This window comes from Suncus etruscus, chromosome 16 (assembly GCF_024139225.1).
Source record: "Suncus etruscus isolate mSunEtr1 chromosome 16, mSunEtr1.pri.cur, whole genome shotgun sequence".
NCBI classification, from domain to species: Eukaryota; Metazoa; Chordata; class Mammalia; order Eulipotyphla; family Soricidae; genus Suncus; species Suncus etruscus.
This window is the reverse complement of record NC_064863.1, coordinates 36,698,680-36,720,584: the sequence shown is the minus strand read 5'-3', so window position 1 is coordinate 36,720,584 and position 21,905 is coordinate 36,698,680. Positions and strand designations below refer to the sequence as shown.

Here is a 21,905-nt window from a genome sequence, read left to right as displayed (position 1 = left end):
TTTTTTTATAACTTTGATGGTTAATTTAACTTTGAAGGTAATGAGCCATACCACAGTTGCATGAATAAGAGCAAAGAAGTGAGGGATACAGCAAGTTCTTTGGCTGTTGGAAAAGTTCCTTAGGCTAAGACGCTAAAGTTATCCTATAGCATACCGGTTGCTTGAGACAGCTGTTACATCAGAGAACTGATTGAGTAAAAAGGTACCTGGTAAGACTGGGTTGTTCCAGGTCATCATTTCATGAAAAATACAAAAGGCAACTAATTGTGTAGTCCAAGTAGAGTGTCTACCTACCTATGTTAACATACTTTGGCATAGTATTTGGTTTCCAGCAGAGGACTGATATGCCTTTACTAAATTCCACAGTGCAGGGGGCCAAAGATAGTATAGAACAGGGGTGGCGAACAAGTTCGACACAAAGAGCCAAAATTTTAAACTGTCAGAGTCAGAGAGCCACACTACGCAGTGACCTGCCCAAATAGACAAACACTGACACAAAAGCATATAATTTTTTTTTACAATAATATATTAAACACATAAGAGGCAAAGAGCCGCATTCATTTTGGCCTGGAGCCGCATGCGGCTCTAGAGCCACGTGTTCGCCACCCCTGGTATAGAAGGTAAGGTGATGACTTTGGCATATATCAGACACAGTTATACCATATACCAGACCACTGCACGTGATTCCCTGAATGCCTCCAGGGATCACTCCTAAGCACAATGCCAGGAATAAGTCCTGAGCATGAGAGGTTGTGGTCCCAGCAACTCCTGTTCTCTCTCACCGATGGCACAATGCAGAAGCAGAACATATTGTTTAAGTAGTTAAAGCAAAGAATCTATACAGGAAGATTAAAGATGATCCCAGGAGTTTAGCTAATGGGGAATTACTTCTAGATTCTTGAGAATCTGTCTTACTCTCCCTCTTCACATGTCCAGAGGGCAACAACAGTTGACCATGATTAGCTTACCTGGAGCCTTGAGGCCACCATTAGATCAAAAGGGCATGCCATTTTAATGGACAGCTCCCTTAAAACTCTCATCCATGTACTAACCAGGCCTGACCTGCCTTAGTTTCTGAGAGCAGATGAGATCGGTTGTATTCTGGGTGTTACGGCCAAAGACAAATTGTCTGAGCAGATGCTAGAGCAATAGCAGAGCGGTATGGCGTTTGCCTTGCACGTGGCCAACCCAGGACAGACCAGGTTTCTATCCCTGTCATCCCATATGGTCCTCCAAGCCTGCCAGGAGAGATTTCTGAACATAGAGCCAGGAGTAACCCTGAGCGCCACCGGGTGTGCCCTCCCCAACAAAAATAAATAAATAAAATGAGAAAATAATACTAAAAATAATAATAAAAAATAAAACCTGCCTGAGCCAAGGTAGGGCAGTTCTCCAATGAAAACCAAAGGGCTATTTATTTTCTGGAGCTGCAGATACTGAACTGCAATGAGCAGCTGCTGTCTTCTCTGGAGAGCCTGAATCAGCAGCTGGGATAGGATAGTTATCCTAATGCAACTGAAATTTTTATTTACCGTTAGCTCTAGCAGTCAGTGTGAAGAAATATGAGACCTATTGCAGAATAAAGTCCTTCATTTTCATGCTTTCAAAGATGTTTGATTTATTTTTTGAAATTATGTTTGGAAATGCAATATATCAGTCGTAGCCTTGAAAAAGCCCCATTGTCTATAGTGTCATCTCTGACTGAGCAGCTGCTTTTAGACTCACAAGCAAACATTTGAGATAATTGTGCTTCAGCAGTGCAGAACATGGGATTTCCAGTTGTTCTTGGAGCTCTAGTAACTGCTTCTGTGTTTCTAAGAAAATAAACAATATGCATAGAGTAAGAGACCAACATCAATAAAATAAGATACAGTTGTTTAAATTATTCAACCAAAATTCTCTGTTTTGGAAATTTGAGGTAAAACCATTCATTAGGTGATGACTTCTCATTTATTATGATTCTCCTCTGATAACAAAATAATAAGCCTTTAGAAAGGAAGGTCTGTGGGTAATACTTTTAATTTTTTTTACCAAGATATTATCTAATTTTAACCACACCTAAATTCTGTATTTTTGCTTCGAAAACTTGTAACTTACTGTTAAGTTAAAAACTCTTTTATTATATTCTTTGACTATTGCAAAACTGACTATGACATGAACTCATTCTAGATCAAGAAACATGAGCAATAACTATGAACTCTTTACTGTGTGCTGTTGGAGTAAAAAGGATTTGCCATTGGCCTCTCCTGCATATGTTTAGGAAATAATCCAGAAAAATCATCTGATTCTAATTTCAGTCTTTCTAATAATTGCAGAAACGTTGAATGTACAAAATTCAGTGTTGATAGAACCATATAACCAGGCAACAGAATAATTTTGCATGGCGTTCTCTTCTCCCTCCTACCTAGCCACCCCTACATTTTTGTTGCACAATCCTTATACAGATGACAATATTGAGGAAGTCATGCACTTTTTTAAAACTTTATTGATTGATTGGTTGATTGGTTTTCGGGCCACACCTGATGGTGCTCAGGAGTTACTCCTGGCTCTTCGCTCAGAAATCGCTCCTGGCAAGCTCTGGGGACCGACCATATGGGATACTGGGAATCGAACAGGGTCCCTCCTTCCTTGGCTGTATGTAAAACAAACACCCTACTGCTGTGCTATCTCTCCAGCCCCAGAAGTCATGCACTTTTAAACCCAAATTATAGTGGTCAGGCAATTCATTTTACTTTCATTGTACTTGTCTAGATTATTCACAGGTCACAGCTTTATTATACAATTATATAAAAATGTGTATATGTATGTAATCATTTGTAAGGAGTTGGCTTCTTCCTTTTTAGGTATTTCAGAATGGAGACTTTTTGATGTGTGATCTAGGAGTAGGTAACAAGAATAAATTTAAAAGAATTGTGCTATGCTGTTAATGCATTATTTATTCCTTATATTAACCTTATAATATGTTTAAGGGAGTTAAAACTCGGCGCATAAAATAAATATCTAGTGTTACATGTAAGGGTTGTAATCTGAGTTTGGAGAGAAATCAGATTATAGGTGCCTATTTTTTTTCCCCACAATCTGTCTTTCTTATTTCATCAATAAATGCAATTAAAATCTTTTTGTATGTGCCTGATAACTTTATGTATCTGTTCTCACATCAATCTCTGTGGTTAACCACTATCATCATGAAATCTTGTGAAAGAAGTTGAGTAACAAGAGTTACTTAATCAAATGGTAGTCATAATGAACAGAGATATAGTACAGTGGGTAGGGCATTTGCCTTGCATGCAGCCGACCCAGGTTTGGTCCCCAGCATCCCATATGGTTCCCACAGCCTGACATGAGTAATTTCTAAGCACAGATCCAGGTATAACCCTTGTGCACCAATGGGTGTGCCCCAAAACAGACAACAACAAAAATAAAGGTAGCCATAGCTACTCCCTGAACACCTGAGTTGTCTTTCTCACTCTCTTTACCTTGGTCCAAACACTGAATCACAAATCTACAGTTTGTGTTTGTGTGTGTGTGTGTGTGTGTGTTTGCAGTTATTCTTGAGCATACTCAGGTTTTCAGTTATTAATGCCCTGTCATCAAATAAAGATGTATGGTTTCTTATTTCCTATCTCTAGATGATGGAGCTGAAATACAGAGAATTCTGTCTGCCCTTCTCTCAATTATCTGTATGATTTATCACCCATACCACAATGGGTAATTATCTTGCTCTCTTCTGGAAATTAAGTCCTTCTGGAAGGAACCTTGACTTTTGGAAGATTTAAAAAAAATGCCTGTGGGCTTAGTGGTAAAGCATCTGCCATCATGTGTGAAGCCCTGGTTTTATCTATTGCACTGCTCTTCCAAATGAAAAAGAAATACTTGAGGCCATGTTAGACACTTAATTTATTGGCTAAGATGCTAGGAGGTATGATAAAACTTAAGGCACATTTGATTCTGGCACCACATGGTTTCTTAAGCATCCCCAGCACTGCAGGCTGAGTGACACTTCATCCTCTTGTCCTTACATCGATGACTGAGAATTATGGTGTTCCCAGCCTATTTGAGCACTACATGTAGGACCAAGAAAGAATAATATATATATTCATATAAAATTAATGAACTAATAATGGCTGGATGTGAACTTCACTTAATGTGTTTGGATCATTGATATTCATGATGAGAAATGGAAAATGTTAGAGATGCTACTTCTGCAATAAATTATACATGAAGTCTAGGTGCCTTTTGGGTAAATAAAAGTCTTAACAATTTTCTTCTCTCTTACTCTTTCTTATATACTGTGAACATATAAGCATGTGACAATGAATCTGGGAAGAACTGTAAAGGAAGTTTATATGCCAGCATATTAGGTAGCTTAGTTATCGCGATCATAATCAGGTAGCAAGTCATTCCATTTTTCAGCTTATCATCTCAAGTGTGGCAATGCGGACATAATGCAAAGCACCTTTTGACTCTGTGATGGCTTCTGGCAGCAGATTATCCAAGTAACAATGTGTTCTTTTTTGGGGTGCTCACACCCGGCAGCCCTCAGGATTACTCCTTGCTCTGCACTCAGAAATTGCTCTTAGCAGGCTAGGGGGACTATATGAAATGCCGGGATTCAAACCACTGTCTGTCCTGAACTGATTGCATGCAAGGCAAACTCCCTACTGCTGTGCTATCACTCCAGCCCCACATCTATATATTATGAGCCATCTTAACACAAGATTCAAGGGTAGAAATATTTATTTTAAAATTTTCTTACTCTTATCCAGTGCAGGGATGTCATTTTTTCTGGTGCCCAGTAGATATTAATTTTACAGCATTTAGAAACTGGAAGAGATGGTCAAATTATATCCTACCTTCCTCAATTCAAAAGGGAGGAGACATCCCAGAGATTAAATGGTTTGTGCAGAATTGCATAGTAATTTAGTAATAAAATAAGAGCTCACTTCTCTATAACAGAGAGCTTAATGATCAAAAAACTTCTGGGGAAGATCAATATTGATCATCGCTGAGCTATCTACAATGCATAGCCATCAGTATTCCATATCTTGGTAATAAATATTATTTCTAGAAGCTGCCAGGGTCACCAGGAAGACATTGTTTGATATCTTTATTTATCCAAAGTAGTATCTTCTCATAGTCCATTCTGTAGCTAATGTGATAAATAACTCTACTTATATCAAAATTCTTGTTCTTTTGTATATACAGAAATAGCAAAAAAGATAGTATTTGTTTTGGAAAAACACTAAGTTTTTGTGTCTGACTAGAGAAAAACAAGTGGCTTTATCATTAACTGCAATAAAGTTTAGTTCAAGAAATAAAATTTCTGCTGGGGGACTAATCCAATGAGGGTATTATCAACGGAATTTTCAAAGTAACTAGAATTCTCATTGCCTGAATCATTGTCTATTTTATTTTATCCAAATAAAGGAAGATCTTTTTCATTTTACTGAAAGCTAGACAAAACTGTTTATTTGGGGAGCCTAATTTGACTCTGTTTTCTAAGATATTATAAACCATGAAAAGCACACTATTCAAAGAAGCTAAAATGTTTCACAAGTACCTATTGAACCTGGCTCATTTCTATTTCTCAAGTTGATGGATGTCTGAATGTGTCAAAGTTTACCTGGTAGAACTTGAAGTTTAATGAAAACTTGGAGTTGATGGATATCAGATTGAGCTCTGAAGACACAGAAGTGAAATATGAGTGATTTTTCTCAAAGGATCCAGAATGTGATGATCATTAGTTTTCGTGTCTTCTATAGTTAGAAGCACATTAAGATGCCTCCAAAAACTCATAGATGAGTGAGACTATTCTGCGTCTATCTCTTTCCCTCTGACTTATTTCACTCAGCATGATAGATTCCATGTAAATCCAAATATAGGAATATTTATTTTTATTTTTAAATAATATTTTATTTAAACACCTTGATTACAAACATGATTGTGTTTGGGTTTCAGTCATGTAAGAGAACACCCTTCCCCCATAACCATTGCAACATTTCCAAATCTCCCTCCTCCCCACTCACCCCTGCCTGTACTCTAGACAGGCTTTTATTTCCCTCATACATTCTCATTGTTAGGATAGTTCTCAATGTAGTTATTTCTTTAACTAAACTCATCACTCTTTGTGATGAGCTTCATGAGGTGAGCTGGAGCTTTCAGTCCTCCTCTCTTTTGTCTCTGAAAATTATTGCAAGAATGTCTTTCATTTTTCTTAAAACCCATAGATGAGTGAGACCATTCTGCGTCTTTCTCTCTCTCTCTCTGACTTATTTCCCTCAGCCTAATAGATTCCATGTACATCCATGTATAGAAAAATTTCATGACTTCATCTCTCCTGATGGTTGCATAATATTCCATTGTGTATATGTACCACAGTTTCTTTAGCCATTCATCTGTTGAAGGGCATCTTGGTTGTTTCCAGAGTCTGACTATTGTGAATAGTGCTGCAATAAATATAGGTGTGAGGAAGGGATTTTTGTATTGTATTCTTGTGTTCCTAGGGTATATCCCTAGGAGTGGTATAGCTGGATCCAATGGGAGCTTAATTTCCAGTTTTTGGAGGAATCTTCATATCACTTTCCATAAAGGTTGGACTAGATGGCATTCCCACCAGCAGTGAATAAGAGTTCCTTTCTCTTCACATCCCCCTCCCCCCAGCACTGATTGTTCTCATTCTTTGTGATGTGTGCCAATCTCTGTGGTGTGAGATGATATCTCATAGTTATTTTGATTTGCATCTCCCTGATGATTAGTGATGAGGAGCATTTTTTCCTGCGCCTTTTGGCCATTTGTATTTCTTTTTTATCAAAGTGTCTGTCCATTTCTTCTCCCCATCTTTTGATGGGATTAGATTTTTTTTTTCTTGTAAAATTCTGTCAGTGCCTTGTATATTTTGGAGATTAGCCCCTTATCTGATGGGTATTGGGAAATAGTTTCTCCTACTTGGTGAGTGGCTCTTGTATCCTGGGCACTATTTCTTTTGAGAAGCAGAAGCTTCTCAGCTTAAGGTATTCCCATCTGTCTATCTCTGCTTCCACTTGTTTGGAAAGTGCAGTTTCCATCTTGAAGATGCCTTTAGTCTCAATGTCATGGACTGTTTTACCTACGTGTTGTTCTATATATCTTATGGTATCAGGTCTGATATCAAGGTCTTTAATCCATTTGGATTTTACCTCGTACATGATGTTAACTGGGGATCTATGTTCGCTTTTTTGCACTGGTGAAGGGGGGTGTTCTTTACATGACTGAAACCTAATCACAGTCATGTTTGTAATCAAGGTGTTTAAATAAAGATATTATATTAAAACAATAATCAAGATATGAAAACAACTTAAATACCTATCAACGTGAGAGTATAAAAAGATGAGTTTTAGATATATTATCATATATATAATGTACATACATCTGTATATAAATACACACACAAAGTGGAATAATGTTTAGCAATTAAGAAAAACTATCTGGTTATTTGTGACATTATGGAGAAAGAGAAATACCACACAATTTAACTTATATGTGGAATAAAGAGTGAAAGCAAACTAACATGCAAAACAAAGCAAAAACAACCCTTAGGTTCTGTCAATAGGATGATGGTTACTAGCAGGAGATGGAGTGGGGAGTGGGTGGGAACAGTGGAGGGGGTGGTGGGACGTTGTGGATGGGTTGTGGATGGAAACTAGAGCTTTCATAGTGGGCTAGGTGTGAAGAGTCTGTTCATGCTCCTGAAAATTACAGAGCTCTGTAAACCAGTCACTTCAGTGACCGAATGAATGAAGAAAAATTAAACTCATCCAAACACACACACACACACACACACACACACACACACACACACATACACACACATCACTCTCTCTCTCTCTCTCTCTCTCTCTCTCTCTCTCTCTCTCCTCCAAATTGAAAATGAGGGAGAAGGAATTGCTTTCATCTTTCTTTGTAAGAGCAAAAACACATGATCAGAGGAAATTCACCTGCAGGAAAGGTAGATTTGTTCTTAGGCTTAGGTAATTGTTCTTAGGTAATTCCATTAGAAGATAAAATCTGCATGAACTTGGAAGTCACAGTGGTTAGGAAAAGGGTGACTTGAGTACATTGGGCAGTATTCTTTTTAGCTCCATATGGGGAAAGGGGAATTGGTTAACATATTTGAAGTAGCATGGCCTCATTGCCAAGGTATTTCAACAGCCTTTGAAGAGTTTGATCCTTTGGATGCATTTATTCTTTTTATGGGACTGGGAGGGTGCACCGGGTACTTGTGAGATTCTTATCTGAGTCTCAATGAATTGCTGGGTGCAGTTGCTCAGTGCTCAGATAGTATTTTTTGGTTCCTTGACTTTCCACTTAGACTAATTTGGGAGAATTAAATTGCTTAAGGGACATAAAATATTATTTCCTGTGGTAATTTTTTCTCATCCAAAATTTAATAAAAGTTATTTGAGGTTTATATAAAACATCCTGCTCTTCGGGGCTAGAATAACCTGAGTTTGCTCTAAAATGATCTTATTGTGTTGCTGAGTATGTTTTTGCTTGCTTTGTTATCACATCAGCAGTTGAGTGCTTACTGTACATAGGAGGTATTATGTTTAAGTAACTCATTGTCTTAGGTTAAGCAAGCGATGACAAGATGAGAAGAAAGACCCATTTTAAATTTTATTTGTAAGGCAAGTGGGTCTTTTCTCTGAATGTAGGCATATGAGTGTATCATTGTCTACTGCTATTCTTGAAACACAATGGGTTGCATTTCCTGTATACTTAAATATCATAGTTTGACTATTACTGGTATTAATATATTTTACTTAAGACCAACTATTTAATGTAATATTTTCACTTTGGAGACGAGGAAATGAAAGTTTAATGAGTGCAAATAAGGTCTACCTATGAAATGCCTAAAGTTTTTTTTGGTTTTGCCATTTTCTGTTGCACTGTCCACTTGACTGTCCTTAATAGGAGGTTTGAAATGGTTATTCCAGAGGGGAGTTAGTAAACCCTCTTAGTGCTGGCCCAGAGAGCATGGATCACTGAGAGAATCCCAGAAATAACCAAATCCTGAGGGTACTTTCATTAAATGTACAGTAATTACCACCCTCCTTGTGTGTGGTATTATGCTAAGAAAAAGCTGCAAGAGCTACACAGGACTGCATTGTGTTTCTTTCTTTTAAGAAGCTTCCTCTTTTTCAGGACTTTCAGTCAAACAAGTCTCTAGAGACCTGACCTTTCAGGAAGACACAGTACTGTTAATAGAAGTACAGCCCCTCCTACACTGTATGCTCCTAAATTGATAACACAAAGTCTGGCTTGGGTCTTGCTAGTCAAGGCAGGTATATTAAGAGCTTCTAGTGAATTGTAATGACTTATGTGAGCAAGTGCTCTAGACTACTAAAAAAAAATTGCAGGAAAACCAGCATCTTAAACAGTAGACCATGATGGGAAGAAATGGCAATTGCCTTCTTCTATGTAGCTTTTATTATGCAGAAAGGTAGGAAGAAGATTCTTTCTTTAGTTACCTTGTCACCACAATTCCTCAATAGCTCTCAATGAAGGCATTGAACTATTTACATGAACACAGTTCTGAATACAGAATAGTTCTGAATACAGAACTATTTACATGATCCTCATAGATGTCAAAGATGGCGTGTTGTTTTGTTATTACTTTTTTTTTTTTTGGATGATGATGACCTTCCCAGAGGTGCTCAGGGATAGTGATTTCAAGCCTTGCAGTGCCTGGAATTTATGGGATACCCAAGAGTGCTAAAGGCCTCAGAGCCTCTCAGGCCAGTGCTGCATCTGGAGATGCTGGCACCATGGGCTGACCCCCTATGTTATCTCTTCAGAACAAAAAGACAGTTTGTAGATGAAATCTTTTAAAAGAAGCATAAAAATTAGGATGGTGAGTTATTTGGACTGGCTATTGATTTGAAAGAGGAAATATAGTTTTCATAATACCACATAGTGATGAGTCCCAAATTTCTGCCACTATTTTCCTTCAAAGTGCCAATCATTTTATTTCTCTTCTGCCAAAGGATGTTTGGGCTGATGTGTTGTCATATATCCAGACATAACTTGCCTGTCTTAGAGTGTAAGTTGCTGAGTTAATAAACTCTTATTTTCCACATTGGTAAGAATATCAGTATTTTTTTTCCTAGAATATTCCTGAGAATCTTTGAGCCTGCTGTGTCTGCTCACTGTTAGTTTACTGCCACCTGCTGGGACTCCAAAAGCAGATGCTTGACACAGATGATTATCTGCAGACTCTGACCTCCAGGCATTTTTACAGCAGACTTCCTGTTCTTCATGCCAATGTAGATGAAGACATCCATATGACTGCGTTTCCTGGAGACCTGAGAGATTAGGCAGCTTCTCTAGACTGAGGGTCTCACTCTTTGCTTTTATACAGAGCTCTGTCTGTCCTCTAGCATCACACCTGCTCAGAGTATCCCACTGCCTGAGGCTCAAGGGTTCTGCTACTTGAATTCAGTTTCAAGTTCTTTGTACACTGCTGTCTTGACAAGACTATTTCATAGAGCTTAGGGGAAGAGAACCTAGGCATTGGCAGTCTCTGCCTAGAATGCTCTAACCCCCTCACTCAGCCTGCTTTTGAGACCAGATCCCTGCTTTTCTGTTTCATCTCTTTTCATGAGTCTCCTATATAGATCCCACAGTTGCAGCACTTATGACCTATTAGGATTGTTGTAATTATTTTGATCCCCAATTAAGGGAAGAGTTTATTTTCAGTCTTTTTACCTCAGGAGTTTCCTTTGTCCTGTAGAAATTCTTGAAGAAAAATTATGAGAGAGAAAAATTGTTTAGCTCCAATCTAACTCTGCCCGAGACCCCAGAGTTCATGGCTACTAAACGAGAACTGATACCTAATTTTTCAACTAAGACTTGGCCCAAGACTCTATCTTCTAAAGGACAGTGACAGTTAGATGCCATCTGAGAATTTGCTTTCAGAGCACATTGCTGTTTTCCCTGAGTCTCTCTAATTAGTACACTCTATGCTTTGTGCTGTCAGGAAGGAAAGCTTAATAAACTTTTTTTCAAAAGCTTAATAAACTATTTTTTTTTCTTTAAAAATAGTTGATTTAACTTTTCTTCCTTTGTTCTTAGCCTTTTTAGCATGTCTTAGCCTATTAGGGCTGATCCTAAAAGGGGTGTGTGGCTTCGGAGAAGGTGGAATTGATTTCTCTTACTCTGGATGCTGGACAGCCAAGATCCAGGCACCAGCAAACTCAGGGTCTGATAAGCACTTGCTTCCTGGTTCCTGATGATTGTTTCTTTCCTGTCGGGAAAGGAGCCAGAGCTCTCTCTGGTATCCTTTCCTAAGACACTTATCCTTTCACTTCTCAATTAAGTCTTTTTTCTTTTGATTGATGTGTGTGTGTGTGTGTGTGTGTGTGTGTGTGTTTTCCACCTTTATTTGCCATACCTGTGTTTCTTGGACCTGGTGGGAATCACACCTCTTAATTCCATTTCCTTGAAGATTAAGATTTCAATATCTGAATTTGGAGGAAACAAACATTCCATTGGTGAAATGGTGATGCTGTCAAACAAGGGAGGAAAGTTTATATTAATCTAAAGCAAGGGGTGGTAGAGAGAATTATGAACTTCATGACCAGGCATGACTTGTGAATGTGTCTCAAGTTATAAAATAAGCCTGGATCCCTGAGGCCCGAGCGGTGATGCAGAAGTAGGGCGTTTGCCTTGCACACTGCTGACCCAGGACTGACTGAGGTTCCATCCCCCAGCCTCCCATATAGTCTTCCAAGCCAGGGGCGATTTCTGAGCACATAGCCAGGAGTAACCCCTGACCATCAGTGGGTGTGGCCAAAAACAAATAAACAAACAAGGCAAAACAAAAAAAGCCTGGATTCATGTGGTTTTCAAGATAATGTGTAAATGCCTGATGCCCTGCAGTCACTTCCTGGCCTCTGAGACTGCCACCAACCCACTTGCTCTCTCTGACTTAGACCTTGTTTTTTGCCTCAGGGGTAGGGCCCTATTTGCTTGCTGGACCATGTAGCATTTTACTTTTTGTGCCCCATCCTTCACCCCTCCTCCTTTTCTAGTTACATTTCCCTCACCCGCTCTGTAGAAAACCTGAAAATCCACATGAATTTCTGGTGACAGAAAGCAACAAACTCCCACAGGCAAGACATTTTCTTACTAGCACTCTGTTATCATTAGTGTCATTATCAGTGGGTGGAGAAGCCTTTCGTGAAAAAAGGGGGGAGCCAAATAACCACTCCTTTGTCCTTTGCTGTTTATTTATTCTCCAGTAGCAATAGGATACCTGCTGTGGATTGGTGCTGGTACTTAGTAGCTATGGATGGCTTCAGGAGTTCCCATGCGGGTAGGGCGAGGCGGCCTCTTAAGCAGGATGCAAGGGAACCTTCTGGTAAATATTTTGCTGGGAACTGGGGAGGCAGCTGTGAGAGGGGTGCAGAACTATAAGAAAATAGAGGTATGTGACTTTAGCATTATCATAGAATATTTTCAGAGAGGTACCAGGTCAGCAACTTTGAGAAGTTGAAACTAGTTAGGGAGACAAGAGAGGAATAGTGAGTATCAACTGTTGTTGTAATCTTTTCTAGGGAAGAATTTAATCCATTTTGTTTAATTCTCACTTGAAAGATAAACTAGGAACATTTTCTTCTAGACCTTGAGTGTAATTTTGAAAAACATTGTCAACATTTTAACAAGTTGCTATCCAACTGGAATCGCCTTATCTCTTATTCTTAGAATTATATGACATGAAATGATCTTAAATTAAAATTTTCAACTTGCTTTCCTGAGCCCATGTTTTTCCTTGAACATGGATCCCACTTGCATATTTCTCTGTCTCATTGCTTGTTTGCTCTTTCACACGTATGTTCTCTCTTAGACCTATATTCCTTTCCTTCTTTCCTTCTCCTCTCATATATTTCTGTTTTGTTCAATAAAAGCTACTTTGCTTCATCAAAAGCAAAAGGGATTTAAAATTTCTTGTAATCATAAATTTAACTAGTAATAGATTCAGATGATCCTAATGGGTTGTCTATTTCAAACAATATTTGTCACTTTTTGGGGGGTCTTTATCCAAAAAGAAGAAACCACACAAAAAAAATCATTAAATGGGTATGCTTAAAATTTGAAAATATACTGTCAAATCACTTACATTACTGGTCTTATAACAGACATATAAATCCATTTAAAATCTACTACTTTTTATAACATGGAAAAAGTAACTGAATGTTTATGGGAAAATTGAGTAAAAGTTAAAAACTTTTTTTATTTTTATAACAACACATTGTTATTTCAATATGCCATAGAAATGCTGTCTTACAGAATAGTCTCACTTATCTATGGGTTTTAAGAAAAATAAAAGATATTATTGTAATAATGCCCAGAGATGAGGGCCAGAAGGAACGACTCACAATATGAAGCTCACCACAAAGAGTGGTGAGTACAGTTAGAAAAATATCTAGACTAACAACTACCATGACAATGTTAATTGTGAGAGAAGTAAAATGCCTGTCTCGAAGACTGGCAGGAAATGGGAGAGGAGGGAGATGGGGGCATTGGTGGTGGGATTATTGCACTGGTGAAGAGGGGCGTTCTTTTTATGACTGAAACAGAACTACAATCATGTTTGTAATTGTGGTGTTTAAATAAAGATATTATATAAAAAAAGAAATGCTGTCTTTAAAATCTAAGAAGAAAGTTAGGTTTGGGGAAGAGAGATAATTATAACATTAAACAACTTTTAGACATTTTGAGTCATGAAATAAATGTATTTTCAATTTGGATAATAAAATGATTCGGTTTCCTATCAAGTGAAAAAACTCTCTTTCTTGAAGGTTATGAGAAGACAGATGATGTTTCAGAGAAAACCTCTCTGGCTGACCAGGAGGAAGTACGCACTATATTTATCAACCAGCCCCAGCTGACAAAGTTCTGCAATAACCATGTCAGGTAGGAGCTGCAGAAGATTGCAGTAGAGCCTGCTATCTCCACAGCACCATCCACATGCCCCTGCCTGCTCAGCCCAAAGGAAATGTTTGCAAAGAACTTGTCATTACACCAGTTAATATTGGAGAGCTTAGTAGAGGCAGTGTGAATCTGTCATCTATCAATAGGGAGACAAGAATAAGAACCTGGATTTTATAAATAGTGTTTGAATAATGAAAGCTGCACTCAGGTTAATGCCTTTGTCTTAAATCTCTTAATAGAACAAAAGAGCATTATTTTGGGTTAAGAAGTTTTAACATTTGAGAAACCTTTATAGTTCTTCACCAAGTAACTCCTTTTAGGTTAGATTCTTTGTCTTTATTTTTCGTTTGTTTGTTTTTAATAGTGGTGATGATGTAGTGAGGGATGAAGAGCGATGAAAATTAATGAATATATATTATGTTTTTTGTTACATATTACAACATAATAAAAAGTGTTGGTCTAAATGTGATTGGCCATGTGACCTCTGGTCTCAAGTGTTTCTCAGTGGGCAAAATATCTGGATTTGAGAAATGCCCATTTTAAATGAATATTTACAAATTCTAATTTAAAAATAACATCTGCCAATTTGGGACATGTGACTTGTGTCTCCTTTAATTTTCTTTCTACTAATAAGCGAAGGGAAGATTAATTGGATATGTTAAAATCCAAGAACTGATATCTTAATAATATTACTAATTATTCTAACATGACTATTAGAGTGTTTAGAATTATTATTACATTGTTATTAGGTATTTAGAATCCTAGAAGGACTATAAGGAAAATTCCCTCTTTGTTTTTCCAGGAAAGAGTCTCTAAAGTGTGTGACCACATCTATGTTATTGTGGTTTGGGTGAAGTTTTATCTTCTGCTAAAGTACTGCTACACTGTCTTTGTAAACTTGCCTGGGAATGTTAAGTAGGGTGTTTAAGTAGGGTGTTTAACTATAGATAATAAAAATAAAACAAAACACTATGATGCTTAGCCAAAGGGAATAAAAGTTCCTATTCAGAAAATTAAGCTTATACTTTTTATTTAGATAGTTTCCTCTCCTTTTCATTAAAGTTAATGACAATTTGCAACAGTCTCCCAATAGAAAACATCAGGTAAACCTATGGTAATAATTGAATTTCATAAGAATAGGTGCTTATTGTGGAGTCATTGAGTTTTATGCAACTTTTTATTTTTGTTTTCTAGCACCGCAAAATACAACATAATCACATTCCTTCCAAGATTTCTCTACTCCCAGTTCAGAAGAGCCGCTAATTCATTTTTTCTCTTTATTGCACTACTTCAGGTAAAGTCGGATCGTTAAATCTTAGTTCAGAATCAAAGGTTTAGGTGTTAAAAATGTTTTCTGTTAGTAGTGCTTTTATTCTCTCAGTTTTCTTCTGCAGCTTCTCTAAATGCAGAGATTTAAATTAATTTGGGCAAATGTTTTGAGATCCTTCTCCAAGTAGCCTTTTAACTCCACAAACTCTTTAAACATTTTGATTCATTTTTACCACTTTATTGAAGGATAAAATTCATTTTATCGTTTTTGATGCGACAAAAAATTAGAATCTTAAAGAGTGATGGTACTGTTAAGAATATTAATTTATTTTAGTAACAGTAAAGGTGTCAGAATACAGATTATCGTTTCAAATCTTTTTTGTATTGGGCTGGCTCTAAAGCAGAAAAAAAGTTTTATTTTATTAAAAACTAGTATACTGGGTCCAGAAAAGTAGTATGGGGTTAAGTGACTTGTCCTGTGGATGTGAAGGCCATATAATCCTTGTTTAAATCCTTAGCAACACATATTTTATGATAAAATGAGTGAGAAAGCACAATAAAGCATAAAGTGATGGGGAAAATTGTAAACTCTATTGTCCTGCCATCCAAAGGCAAATAAAAATGTTAATTGAATTTTTCCAGTCATTTTCTCCCAAACACTGTTTATTGATCTAGCAGTGGTCCTCAAACTATGGCCTGCGGGCCACATATTGTATTTGTATCTGTTTTGTTCCTTCATTGCAAAATAAGATATATGCAGTGTGCATAAGAATTCGTTCATAAGTTTTGTTTTTACTATAGTCAGACCCTCCAATGGTCTGAGGGACAGTGAACTGGCCCCCTGTTTAAAAAGTTTGAGGACCCCTGACATGGGAGTGGGAGGTACATATGCTTTATTCACATCATAATGTGTAATGAGCATTTTTCAGGTGAGTCATCGTGTTTCTAGAATTTTATTGTACAGGGTCCTAGTAATTTGATGGATTTGTAATTTGTTGACCTACTCCCCCTTTGTAGGTGTTCATCCTTATAACTGCTGGGAATGAGGATAATTGACTTGCTTTTCCAGCCACCTACTAGATAGAGTAATGCCTCTACATTACTTAGCCAAGATAGTAAAATCAGTGAGGCTTATTTCAAGAGGCTCTAAGACTTAGTTGTCCTGAACTCTGAGATAACTTGGCTCACTCTCACTGACTGTCTCTTTTGTTTTTCTTTTTCCATAGCAAATACCCGATGTCTCACCAACGGGTCGCTACACAACACTGGTTCCTCTCTTATTTATTTTAGCTGTGGCAGCTATCAAAGAGATAATAGAAGATATTGTAAGTATTTCAGTGAATTTGTAGAAATTCATGCCAATCTTGGTTATTTTGGTAGATAACAAATATATGTCTATTTTCAGTTACTAGTTTACTCTTGGCTTAAATTGTAAAAATAGCCATTCAGCTTTAAAGTATCTAAATTTGCTCCATTCTGATATTTCTAGTTTAATAATCAGAGAAGTGAGTTTGAATGTTATATTGGCCTGGAAAGAAAATCTTATTTTTTGTAATGCTTAATTTCTCATTTAAACATTATTTTAAACTAACCAAGTAAACTGCTGATTCCTTTCCATTTATTTTTAATAGTTCTGTTTCATTTTCTTTGTTTAAAAGAAATTAACAGCAAAAAGTCCTATTTTTATTACTCTGGTATAGAAAAGGAAAGTAACTTTTCTCTGTATTAAGTAAGTTTTCTCAAACTAATTTAGCTATTTTACCATTATTTAAACTTATTGGAGTTGAAACTATTCTTTTTCTCTATGCTTTTTAAATACTCGCCTTCCCTATCTGACCTCTCTCACGCCCTAGACAAGACACATGATGGCTAAGACAAAGTACACAAACATAAAGTTCTAAGTTAAATATTCATATGATTTCTATAGAGAATCACAGTGGAGTCTCATTACGAACACATGAACACATCACAAGACCCATTAGACAGCAGTCACTGACCACTTAGTTGCTCAGTCTCTAAAACATCCCAGTGTCTGACACCAGGAATAGAGGTTGTGTGTTTATGTATATGTGTCTAATATTTTACCTTCCTTCTGAATAGAAATGGCCTGCTTGTTGGTGGAACTGCTAGTTGAATTGCTTTGCGCAAACTAACCATTTTTAAATTATGGTTGGATGGGTCTTTACTATCATTTTCATTCTTTCTTTGTTTCATGATTTTTTTTCTTTCTTTCTTTGTTCAGCCTAATTTTTATTGAGCCTGTTACCTACTAAGCCAGGGGTCTCAAACTCGCGGCCTGTGAGTTGTTGCATCCCTCTGTACAACATTTTGTGGCCCGTGGCCGGCCTTCAAATATGCGATTTTTATTTGGTAAGCGAATAATTGCAAATACTGCGATATTTGAAGGCCAGCCACGGGCCACAAAATGTTGTATGGAGGGGGCTTCCATTATTCCATTTAGTTTCTGCAGTAACTTTGAAAGCTGGGTGATTGACTCCATTTAAAGGTAAGGAAGCTGAGCCTTAAGTTGTCTAACTTGTCCGAGACATTGAGAGACTCAAAATTCCATCCCACTTGGTGCTCTTCCTGCTATTACTGTGGCACAGCTTCTATGATATTAAAATTACAGAGCTTCTGGGTTTTATTGCTTTCTCTCTCTGTCACTTTATATACATATGCTATATTTGGTATTAATCTTATAACAATCCTTTATGGGACTATTGATACCCTATATGGGACTTTGCTACTGTTTTCAGATGAGGGAGAAGACAAAGTAAATTCTTCAATATCACACAGATTTAAATTCTTTTTTTAACGAAAGAGCCATAGTTTACAAAGTTAATGATAGTTGAGTTTTAGTCATAATATTTCAACACCAATCCTACTACCGTATTAACTCTCATTGCCAGTCTTTCTAGTTGACCATCTCCTACTATCAACCAACCTCCCTCTCCTGCTGACTGCCACTTCGACAGATATATTAAAAATTCATTGTTGCAACTTAGATCTTGTGCTTTCAGTGCTGCTGAGTCTGTGCTTTGGATGTACAGCTATACCACCCTCCCACATTCTCAATATAACCAAAGCCCAGACCCAGTTCCCCCATTAATTTCCTTTCCAATCTTCTTCCTTCCCACTTTGATTCCTTTGTTTCTCTATCCTTCTCCTCTCTAATTTCTGTGGTCAAGGGTGACCTAGGTATCACCCCTTTTTACATATTTCCTAATACAATTATTTTATATATTACAGATAAGTAAGATCTTCCTGGAAATGAGAGATTTTAATAAGACTATGAAAATTCCAAAAGTAAATTTTCTTATAACCACTTTAGTTTAAAACACTGAGCTTTTTTTTTTTCCTTTTGGCTTAAAACAAAACCTTGCATTGAGCTAAAAGATAGCTCAGTATGGGAGACCTGGGTTCAATCCTAGAAACCCAGGGTCTCCCAAACACCTGTAAGAGTATGCCAGAGCAGTCTTAAGAGTAGCCTCAGGGCACTGCTAAGTATGCCTTCCTCAAAACAAAACAGAACAGCTACATCATTTCAAATTCTAAATTTTAGTATTAAATTGCTTTTTTAAAATAATAATATTCACCACTAAAAGCATGCTTTCTTTGCTATAAATGTGTTAATATTGATAACTTTTTTTATTACAAAATAAATACCATTGTGTAAAGACTTCCAGAAGTAGTTGGGGTTCAGGTGTCACTTCTGGTGATCAGCTCAGCAGTGTCACTGTGGTGAATCTATCAGTGCTCAGGCTTGGCAGTGCTGTGGACCACCATCGATACTCTATAAGTGTTAGGGGGACACCAGTGCTGGTTGGTGTTGGGCAGAAGTTTTCAGTGCCTGAGCTATCTCCTCAGTCCCACAAATAATTATTTGAAGCCTACATTGTTTAGAGATAATACTGGAATATGCCTGTGAGTAAAAGTCACTATGTAAAAGCTCCATCCAGAGTAGGGATTAGTGTAAATCAAGTAGATGCCACGTTCTTTGAGCATTAAATGATATACATACTACATGTGTATTCTAGATACCTCAGAACTATTTTAACTACCTAGTAAGACCAAATAGAGGCTAGTTGTATTGTCATATTTTGAAAATCTAAGTAAAATATGGAAAATGAAAAAATATAGAAAATGAATTGGGTGGATAGCAGAGGGCTTTGGGTAAATTAGTTAGAAGATACTAGTAGTTAATGTGAGGAAATGAAAATATCTGTGTGTGTGAGGGGTTGAGGTGCTCAGGGAACTATAGAAGATACTGGGGATTGAACCTGGATAGGCCCTATGCAAAGCAAGTACCCTATCCACTGTTCTATCTCTTCGACTTCTAAATTTAAATAATCTGGGGCTGGTGAGGTGGTGCTAGAGGTAAGGTGTCTGCCTTGCAAGCACTAGCCAAGGAAGGACTGCGGTTCAATCCCCTGGTGTCCCAAATGGTCCCCCAAGCCAGGGGCAATTTCTGAGTGCTTAGCCCTGAGCATCAAATGGGTGTGGCCCGAAAAACCAAAAAAAAAATAATCTTAGGTTTAGGGAATGACAAGAATATGGAAAAACAAGTTCAGTATGTATTTAGAAGTAAAATAACAAGAATTACCACCATCTGATGTACTCTGCATATTTGATCTCTATCCCTAGAAGGTTGTTCTTAGAGAGCACAAGTTTATATTTTTTGTTACAATAGTAACAGATTTTGGCACATAATAAGCATTTGGTACCTTTAAGTGAAGAACAGATGGGATGGGAGTGAGAAGCTGGTGTGAGGCTAATTCTCAGATTCCAAGTTTGTACCAGTTTGTACAACACTTTTATGTTTGTATAAGGGGTGAATATGGTGCCATATCTACCCACTTGAACATTTCTACCACTAGAATTAGGTCCTTAGGAGGAAGGCCATTAAAAAATAAAGGCCATAAAAAATAAAAATGATTGCTTTTTATTTTGAGACTACCAGAGGCCAAGGTCAAAGAGACATTTGGGCATAACTGGAAAATAGGTGAAAATTTTTACTGGTGGAGTTTTAAATGTTAAATTAAAACTATATATAAAAATGAGTTCAGCTAAGGAAATAGTCGAGAGACAAAAGAAAAAAAAAAAGAAGGGCTAGAGCAGGGGTCTCAAACTCAAACTCATGGCCCGCGGGCCTTTTGCAGCCCTCCGTACAACATTTTGTGGCCCGCGGCCTTCAAATATCGCAGTATTCGCGATTATTCACTTACCAAATAATCGCAATAAAAATCGCATTAAACATTCGCATACCCCAAGCAGTTCCGTTCGGGGTATGCAAATGTTTAATGCGATTTTTTGCGATTTTTTTCTTACTAATGCGATTTTTTATTGTAAATATTCGGTAAGCAAAATCTGTTATGCGGCCCTGCCTCACCCCAACTTTGCCTCCTGTGGCCCCCAGGTAAACTGAGTTTGAGATCCCTGGGCTAGAGTAAGAGGAATTTAACATTAGAGAAAAATAAGGTACAGGTTTTAAAAAAAAACCTGAACTTGATGTGATAAATGCCCTAGAAGGATTAAAGGTTCAAAGGAGGAGGAAGTGGTCTCCATTAACAAATAAGAATGAAGTTCATTGCATTATATTCATTTGTATACATATATATACTTATATCAGTATATAAGTATATATGTAAATGTATATAAATAAATACATATAAATTTATATATAAATACATACTTATATTTATATACTAGAGCTCATTGGTACACTGTGAAGTCAGTATTGATAATGATAAAGAACTATCTCAGTGACTTTAAATGAAATCTGATCATAGGACAGTGATGATACTTGAATTTCCAGAGAAAATATTAATTTTTAAACTATTAATTTGAGAAGTATAATCTTTAGGGTACAAAGCTGCTTACTTTTGAAGACAGAAAGTTAGAATATACCTATGTTCATTCACATGTAATAAATACAGTTGTTTTTTTGACAGGTAGTCTAATTATTCAGAGGTGGGACTGTTGAGGAGCAAAATGCTCCTGCACAAGAATTCTCTGTTGATGGAAAGTAATGTGTAAAAAGACATCTTAGGTTTCTTACACAAAGATTAAATATCCTCTTTAAGTGGGATGTTTCATTAGTTGGGTTTTATTTGTTTTCTTTAGTTGGGAGTCTCTGTTGCCTGTCAAAACACGTCATAGATGTGTTTTGTTTGGGAAATATTTGTATCTCATTTGAATATGTAAATTTGCCCTTATCTGTTACTTGAGGCCAAACATCTTTGGTTTACTTTTTCTTTTCTGTAACGTCTTTAATAAACCAAAAAATTAAAAACATATCAATCACAAAATATTCTGTACTGATGCTACAAATTTAACAGAACTGTTAAATTTGTTTAAGAACGTTGGCAATTCATGTGCTTACTTTTGAAAGTCATAATTTGCCTAATAAAGGAATATGTTCTTCTTTTTTTTATTAGTGAGTCCTCTATTCTGAGAAAAAAGGTAGTATGTTCCTAGCATACTAGGCAAGAATCATTTTCAGCAAACCTTCCATGGCAATATTTCAAATTCTTTGTTTGGTCATGTGAATGAGCTGGTTCACTCTGCCGGTAATTAAGCCATTCTTCCCCAGCGTTACTGTTTTAGGGTGCTAATTCACAACTACAGACATTTATCATGAAGAATCCTTTCATACATTCATTGTT

At 37.0% G+C, this 21,905-nt stretch overlaps 1 protein-coding gene across 1 annotated transcript in view; it reads left to right on the top strand.

The window, feature by feature from the left end:
* The window catches only part of ATP8A1 (ATPase phospholipid transporting 8A1), a 267,076-nt gene that overhangs the window by 22,195 nt on the left and 222,976 nt on the right, over positions 1 to 21,905 (top strand). Inside the window, 3 exon segments of the mRNA XM_049790104.1 lie at positions 13,839 to 13,953; positions 15,166 to 15,265; positions 16,467 to 16,565. Coding sequence (XP_049646061.1) covers positions 13,839 to 13,953; positions 15,166 to 15,265; positions 16,467 to 16,565 — 314 coding nt within the window.